The 9,049-nt window shown below is 45.5% G+C and overlaps 1 protein-coding gene across 1 annotated transcript in view; it reads right to left on the minus strand.

The window, feature by feature from the left end:
• The window catches only part of Itgb5 (integrin subunit beta 5), a 91,038-nt gene that overhangs the window by 30,217 nt on the left and 51,772 nt on the right, over positions 1-9,049 (minus strand). The window contains exon 8 of the mRNA XM_033755966.1: positions 4,448-4,582. Within this exon, the coding sequence (XP_033611857.1) occupies positions 4,448-4,582 (135 nt within the window). The remainder of the gene's footprint in view (positions 1-4,447; positions 4,583-9,049) is intronic.

Genomic DNA, 9,049 nt, shown 5'->3' on the forward strand with positions numbered 1-9,049 from the left:
AGGTGCTATAAGCAGCAGAGAAAATCATAACAGGGCTGGGGATTTAGCTCAGTGGTTCCACTGCCTGCTTCACAAGCACATGGACCCGAGTTCGATCCCAGGTACCAAAAAAAAAAAGAACACAAAAGTCGCAACAAAGTCTCTGCTGCCATCGGGTGGGCTACAAGTGCTCATCAAATGGTGACCAACAGGACCTCTCTGTGGTCAGGAGGCTGTGCTTTGGAGTGGAAATGTTGTGGTTTTTGTTTTGACTCTACAGCCTACTAGAGGGGTGAGTCCAGGCAGGTCAGTCCCATCCTCACATCTCAGGCTGCCCATCAGCAGCAAGGTAGCGAGTGCTTAGTGAGCTGAGTGCCCCAATAAACTGTCCTCTTGGTGAAGGCTCCTGTCCACTGTGAGACCTTGTCCTGAAGCATGTCCTTCGAGAGGTTGACAGAACAGGACCGGGGGCGTCCCATTTGACCTAGCTGTTCTCCTCCTGAATATCTGCCCGGAAGAGTTAAAGACGTCATATTGCAGCGATCCACGCATACCCGCATTTATGCAGCGTAATTCACAATAGCTAAATCTTGGAAGCAACCCGTGTGTCCCTCAAGAGATGAATGGAAAGGAAAATGTGGTATTTATACAAGTGGAGCACTACTCTGCCATAAAAAGGATAAGCTTGAGGCACTGGTAGGAAAAAGGATGCACCTTGAGAGCATAACGTCAAGCGAAATAAATCAGACATACAAGCCTAAATGTCACATGGTTTCTCTTGTATGAGAAACCCAAAATATAAACAAAGCACAAAATAAAAGAAATATAATAGGAAATAGGGAGACAGACCTTTTGCCAATGGGAAAGGGACCAAGAAATGGAAGGAGCAGGGAAGGATGGGAGGGAAAGGGGATGAAAAAAGAATTAAGGGGCATAACGTACACGTACCAGTTCCTCACGAGGAATGTAAGCATTGTGTACTGCAAACCTTAATAAAAACAAAAATTGAAAAAAAAAGGAGAGGGGCTGGACGAAGGTGGTGTAGAGTGCTGGCTACAGAACCAGGAAGCCCTGGCTTTTACTTTCACCTCTACTTATGGCTGTCTCACCTTGGGCAATTAATTACATTCTGTGTCCCCATTTCTCCCATCTGTCACGATTGGTGATCATGTCGTCCTCACAAGGGGAATGCAGAACCACTCATGGCCTAGTCTGTTTATGGTCTTTCTTGGGACTAAATGCGTCTGTCCCTTGGGATAAATAGGGGATCCCAAAATTCTTGTAATGACTTTCCCATTTTTGCTTCAGGCAGCATCAACTGGCTGAAGCTCCCTGCCTCCAGGCAGAGCTCCATCCTGACTTTATGGCACGATTTTCAACAAATTCCACATCCTTTGATTTTTCCGGTTTCTAGCCAATTTGTCAAGATAGTTGATTACACCCCCTTTTTAAAAAGCCCTGACCACAGAACTCCATATGCAGTCTGACACTCGGGGTAAAAAAAATAATGGCACCACAGTCTCTGGGGTTTCACAAATACGTCTACTGATGAAGCCCAACTGGCACTCCTTTTTATTTCACTTTATGTATTTCTTTTTTCTACCACAGGGGATTGGACCAAGGGAGTGCTGAGCTGTCAATCCAGCCCAATTTTTTAAAACTTTTCTTTTGAGACAGCATCTCAGTAAAGTGCTCACTAAACTGGCCTGAAACTTGTGACCCTCCTGCCTCGCTTCCTGAGCAGTCCAGATTACAGGTGTGGACCACGACAACTAGCCCCTCCACCCCATGTTTTAAAAGCAGCTCTACTTAGGCCCAGTATGCATTTGAGCCAAGACCTATCAGAATAAATTTTTAAAAAATTCCTATCAGACCCATGTTCCTCTTACATTCTTAATATTCTGAGCGGAAACATAGATCTTAATCCCAATGAGATTCTAACCCAGTTCAATTTTGAAGACAATTTTAAAATCTAAGTTCTGCTGCTTGATAAGATAAGCTGTTTTCTCCAAACTTTCCCAGGTTTGACAAGGAGATTTCCTGGGGGTTCAATGCTACTAACAGTAAATATAAACAAACAGATGCCAGATACCTAGAACCTCAGTTGGGTCCTCCCACAGGAGCACTGTTACCAAGTCAACCCTCAGGTTTGTCCAATCACAAGGTGTCAACAGGGACGGATCAAGGGCCTTCCTGAAACCCCAACTCTGTGTGTGTGTGTGTGTGTGGTCTTTGCATACAGTACCTGGCCCTCTGTGTGTGTGTGTGTGTGTGTGTGTTGTGTGTGTGGTCTTTGCATACAGTACCTTGCCCTCTGTGTGTGTGTGTGTGTGTGTGTGTGTGTGTGTGTGGACTTTGCATACAGTACCTTGCCCTCTGTGTGTGTGTGTGTGTGTGTGTGTGTGTGGACTTTGCATACAGTACCTTGCCCTCTGTGTGTGTGTGTGTGTGTGTGTGTGTGTGGACTTTGCATACAGTACCTTGCCCTCTGTGTGTGTGTGTGTGTGTGTGTGTGTGTGGACTTTGCATACAGTACCTTGCCCTCTGTGTGTGTGTGTGTGTGTGTGTGTGTGTGGTCTTTGCATACAGTACCTGGCCCTCTGTGTGTGGTGTGTGTGTGTGTGTGTGTGTGTGTGTGTGTGTGTGTGGTCTTTGCATACAGTACCTTGTCCTCTCCTACTTCTTTCCTACTGTAACAAAAGAGGTCCTAGTTTGGGTGTTTCACCCCCCAGTCTTCAGTTCTACACATGCACTGCCCCAAATGTTCCACCTAATGACCTAGAACTCACTCAGATGTGGTTTCTTCCCCTTACATCTGCCTCTCTCCATTTTCATTACTCTCTTTAAACTCCATGATTTTAAAGATTTAGTGTTATTTTTAAAAAATGCATCTCGACTGAGTAATCACTGTAATTGTTCAAAACAACATAAATACATTACAACTTCCGAAATTATTAGAAATAAAAAGTAAAATTTTACTGGCCATCTCTCTTTAAAGAAATGAGGCCTTTCCCCCAACTAGTTGATACATATGTTAAATATTACTTGCAGCTAAACAAGGTAGGGATCACTTATCAGTTACATTTCTCTCTGTTGGTACAGACTTAAGTATAAAAAACTCATTTGCATAAACAGGAAGGAAGTTTTTTATCTTGGCTCCTGAAGGCCTTCTGATTAAATGCCATAAAAGTCACTGGTAATGGCTTATCAGACAACTTGTTTAGGCCTTCTTTCAAGTTTGTTAAGAGCAAAAGATAGTGTGAACAACCTTGTGGGGAAAGGATCTGCTACTCAGGCAGGAGCTCTGCACCCTCTCAAGTTCCACATTGTGCTCTGAACCAGAGCACCATCCGTCTGCCGGGGCAATGCGCTGTAAGATCTGGAAAGGGTGAGAGGTTTGTCTGTGATCTGTGAAGCTGCAAAGGGCCACTGTGAGAAGTGAGATGAGAAAGGATCTGGGGAGGTGAGTGGGAAGATCCCTGGCAGCTACATCCATGTCTCCTCACTCAGAGGAAGTTGGCACTGTTGCTCCTGAATGCCCAGAGCGTAGTCATCTATCTTTTTTGTACTGGGGGTCAGACTCAGGACCTTGCACTTGCCGGACAGGCACGGCACTACTGAGCTACATCCCCCACCCAGGGATTTTTTTTTTTTTGGTACCGGGGATTAAACTCGGGTCTTTGCGCTCGCAAGGCAAGCCACCAAATCGCTGAGCTAAATCCCCGGCCCTCACCCAGGGATATTTTTAAGATGCTTATAATTTTCCTGTTTATAGCCAGTCTTCATCCGAAGTGTGGGAGAGGGTGTTACTTTACTCCGTTTTCTGGCCAGTAGAACAGTCAGTGAAGCCAATCAGGAGTGGGTCTCCTGCAGCAGGCACCTCTAGAAGATGTGTGGACGGCCCTGCAGCACCACTCTGCACAGGGGTCTGTGTTCCGAGTGCCCATAACGACTCTTCCCTACTCCCACACTTGAGTGCACATAGCTGCACACCCTTACACGCACCATTTACACCCATTATCTGGTGAGGCAGATGTCCCCTCCATGGCTGTACTTGCCCATCCATCTCATCAAATCACAGCAGGTGGCGAGATTTACAGAAAGGAGAGGTGAGGGTCAGATCATGCAGGGCACAGACCAGGCATGGAGCCGGGTCACTGAGATTCCTGCACACACTTCCACTGACTGTATCCCTGTAAAACTAAAAGCAATGGTTCAAAACACCAATGCTACAACGTCAACTTGAGGAATCCATCGGTGTGATGCCCCGAGGTCCATGGACCAGAGCTCCTTAACAAATGAACTGGGGATTCTGAGCACATGATGCAGAGCAGGCTTGGGACACTCCCCAAGATGCTGCACTGCAGGACCGAGCACAGGGGACTCTCGTGACACAAAGGTCAACAGGATCCAAAGACAGGACCAATGCTAATGAGAGCTCTCGCAGAAACTGGCTGTCAGTACTTACCGTGTCTCCAATCTTCAGGCCCTCACACTTCCTCTGATTGGGGTAGGAAAGGCCATCCTGGCAGGTGGCAGTGAAGAAGAGATTAAGATCCTCAGGCTGATCCCAGACGGACAGCTCCACTTTAGACCGGATACTCTAAACAGAGGGACAAAATGAAACCTGAACCATTTAATAAAGGCTACCACGTTAGCAAACCGGTTTTCTGATGCTCATGTGGCTTCTTCTAACTCTGGAGGCTCAAGCCAAGGAAAGAGCCAGCAGGTTTGTTTCCCTACCTTCCCTCATCCCCTTCCTTCTCTCTATATCCAGACACCGTCTTGGTAGACCCAGCTTGAGGCCTCCTTCTGTGAGCCTGGACAGCTGATAATGGCCTACTGATCAATAACATTATTATCTGCACTAAAGGGTCATGTTCTGCGTCCTCTCACCCTTACCCTCCCCCTAGACAAGCAGTTCCCAGTTTCTTGCCATATGCTCTCCAGGCTTTCGGCTTTTCCACGTGCACAAGATTCGATTCCTTTGCCTAGTGGCTCTGTTTCCTCTGACTAACTCCTACTGTCCTGCAAAACCAGTTCAGCAAGCACTTTCTCCAGGACCCAGCCTACCATCCTTCCTACTGAAGCCTATCCCCTCATCAGGTGAGGTCCACGTGCATGAGTCTGAAACATCGTGAGAAAGTGCAATCTTCTGTGTGGATTGTTCTCAAGGCAGCGCATGAAACAAAACACAAATCAAAAAGATCCACTGGAATAGAAAATTGCTTACCGGAGTACAAGTTGGAACAGCCCTTTAGAAAACCATTAGGTAGTTAGTATCCGCTAAAACTCAGGCCAACCTTAGACAGACCTAGCATTCACCCAAGGATTATACCCAACAGTTGTGTAAGTCACCAAGGCATGAATGAGCATGTTTACAGCAATTCAGTCTGGAACAGCTAGAATCTGGAAACTGAACAGTACTTATCTATTGTAGAATGAATGGAAAAAAAAAATACTACAGTATGTTCACGTAACAGAGTACCTTACCAGAGTAACCCTGAATATACAACTACAAGCAATGACACTGATGACTCTTACAAATGTCACAAAAGAAATGAGACACAAAGGCTTATTGTATGATTCTTTTTATAGATTTAATGACATTTCAGTCCACAACAGACCACATATACCATGGTGGTCCCATAAGATTATAACAGAGCTGAAAGAAAGTCCTATAACCCAGTATTGTGGGTTGGATCTGAAATATCTCCCCAAAATGCAAGCGTTGAAGGTTTATTCCCCAAGGTACCAGCATTCAGAGGTGGGGCTTCTGGGAAGTGGATTTTGAGGGCTCTGACTTCACCAACAGACCAATCCATTGATGGCATTTTAGGAGGTGGTAGAAACATTAGGTAACAGGGCCTACTTGAAGGGATAGGTCAGCAGAGGAGTATCCCACCAGGACACACTGTGTCCCCCCGCAACTTCAGCTTCCTTTTTGCTTCTGGCTTAAGGTGAGCAGCTCTGCTGCGCCACACCTCCCTATCCTGATTTCCTCCTCACCCAAGTCCAGGAACAACAGAACCAAGCATCCATGGACTGAACTTCTGAAACCACAAGCCAAAAATGAACCTTTCTTCAAGTTGTTTATCTCAGCTATCTTGTAACCACACTGAAAATCTAACACACCTAGTATTTTTCTAATCCTTTCCTATGTTTACATACACAAAATACCATTGTGTTTAAAATGCCTACAATGTTGCCCACAGTTTGTAGCTTTGGGGCTACAGACATACCATTCAGGTTTGTAGCCTAGAAGGAAAAGGATATATACCACATAGCCTAGGCTACACCATTTACGTTGGTAACAGTACATTCATATTTGTACAATGATTAAACCATCCTAGGACGCATTTCTCAGAACATATTCAATAGCTCTTGCTCTTGTGGTTTTTTTTCTTCCTGTTCTTTTTTTTTTTCTGCTGAGCATGTAATGCTAAACTCAAATAAGTGAAACATGCAGTTTTCTCAACAAATTAACATCTTGTTGAAAATATGCTTCGCAAAAAATAGTCACTTCCTTTGCAACAAATTGTCTCAAGTGCTTCTACAACTCTAAAAATACTACCCCTCCCAAATGCACTTCCTCTTAAGAGCCGGCAGTCTTAACTGGCCAAGGATCAGACCTGCCACTCAGCACACACAGCACTCTTCTGCTGAATGTGATTGGTTATTCACAGGTTTTCCCTGCCGCTGCACTATGAGCTCCCAGGGCCTTGTCATATACAGTATCTCCCTGGGACTTGGCACAAGTTCTTGTTAAATGAACAGACACAGAGATGGAAGGATGGATATTTTAACAACAGTTATGCTAAGGCACTCAAGGTCAAGTAGAGGAAGATCGCATTTATTTTTTTAAAGGTGAAATTAAAAAATACTTTTACAGTTATTCATATGTACGAGGATGTGATAAATGTTCTAAGAGGTAAGGTTGGGGCTATATGAAAATATATGAAAATTTAAAAATGATATAAAGTAGTCACTTGAAATACGGAAGCCTGTCATCCAGGGACAAAATGTTGAAAGGAGTAACCAGCATCTCCCCACTGAGGTTTGTTGGACTTGCCATTTTTAAGTATAGAGGGAGGGTTTGGCAGGGGAAGCATGAGAAATGGACTCCTATTCTACTGATCTCAGGATGGAAAACAAATCCTCTAGCATCCCAAAGGCATGAGCTCTGACCTGAAGTCTGTATCATTCCTGTTCTCCTCAGAGCTTCTGAAACCAGAGACACTCAAGATGCCGCAGGTGGCATGAACTGTGGAGATGATTCAGTTAAAAGCACTCATTTACATGAACAAAAACTGAAGTCAGGTTAGGTCCCATCTATACTTGCTTTAAATGAGACCAGCTGTGGAATGGGCGGTGCAGACTTTATGGCAACAACTGAAGAAGAAACATGTGTTCCACTACAGGAAAACACACCATGGGCTCTGACATCACCCTCCACATGCAGCGTTAGTGGTTTTCAGCTCATTCTGTTCTCGCTCACTTTGGAAAGAGGGATCTGCGATTTCTTTCTGAGCCCTGGCCCCCTTCTTAGTGCAGCACACTGGCTCTGTGTGTGTGTGTGTGTGTGTGTGTGTGTGTGTGTTGTGTGTTCACACACGTGTGGGTACCCAAGGCCTGGCAGCTGAGCATTCTGGGCAAAGCTCCACACCACCAAACTCCTTCGGGAGGACCTGATTATTTCTCACACTGAAGAATTTGGCAAAACAAAACATGTAAATGCAAGAGCTGAAAATTTCACATCGTGAGAGATGTGTACAGGAGACTGTCTGTAAGACATCAAGGTCCACATCGACTTTGCATGCTGGTCCCTCCACAGCAGGGCCAAATACTACAGTTATTTCATCTGCTACATAGGCTCCAACCCTTGTCTTTCCAGAATCTCGCCAGTGATCACTTGCCATGGTAAAAGTCAATACCCAGACTTAGTCATGTGTTGCACGATTCGTATGAAATCTACCACAAACTACTCCTACTGGAAGGAACACCAGAAATGCAACCAGAACACAGGGCTGTAACCAGAGCCTGGCAGGAGACAGAATCAGGTAAAAGGCTACAACTACAAGGGTTATTATAAAGAGTCTGTCTTGCCGGGCAAAGTCCACACACACAGAACTGTGTGGGCTTAAAGACAGAAGCCTGGACCAAAATGTAACACGAAGAAGATGGGTATCTAAGGAAAAAAGAAAATCGTTTGTCCTACTCTCTAGTCTTATACACTACTCAACACAACACTGATGACACCAGGACGGTGACACCCACCTTCCCCAGCCAAAGAAATTCTCCATCAGACACCAGCTGGGTGCCCTGTAATTCAATTCAGTTCTTAAAGTATCTACCTGGGACAGCGTCAGATCCCCTGGGTTAAAGGCTCAGTCCCACAAGACCCCACCCATGCCAGTTGCCTGCAGTGGACTGTCACCCACACTTCTGACTAACCCGCTACAGATCAGTTCCATGAACGTACTAGGATGGGCTCAAAGAATGCAGGGCAACACTTTACTGGCGTTTACTGTGATATTAACCAGGGATCCAGTAAGGGATAAAGATGAACACCTGGTGGAACTTGGGCAGAGAGCCAGGCATGCCGAAGAGGAACAGTTTCCATGCCCTCTCCAGGTGTGCCACCATCCAGGTGTAAGACTTGAATAAGCTAAAGTGACTCCATGCTAACAGGCCAGACTGTGCTTCTTCATATGCTAATTGCTACCTTGGTTAACAGCCTACCCAGGGGCAAATGGTTTGACAAAAGGTGACCGTAGAACATTTCCTGCATAAGATAAACAATGTGTTTGCAGTCTTGTTCTACGAATTCCCTGACTCTTTGTTTAGAAAAACCTTATAAAAAGTACCTCAGCCCCTGAGCAGTGGCCTTTCTGAGCTACCTGGCTCCGGGAGTGCCATCTGGCCAGACTTTTAATAAAGGTCTCTTTGAAAGGGGTCTCGAGCCCCTTTGGGTGTCCCTTACCCAATTAGGCCACTCACGCACCGAGAGGTCTGGCAGGAGATCTTTATTGTAGGGAGGCGAGCAGGTGGCAGGAAGGCAGAGAGAGAG

The sequence above is a fragment of the Fukomys damarensis genome, unplaced genomic scaffold (assembly GCF_012274545.1).
Source record: "Fukomys damarensis isolate Sample0158 unplaced genomic scaffold, DMR_v1.0_HiC HiC_scaffold_24, whole genome shotgun sequence".
Classification (NCBI taxonomy): domain Eukaryota; kingdom Metazoa; phylum Chordata; class Mammalia; order Rodentia; family Bathyergidae; genus Fukomys; species Fukomys damarensis.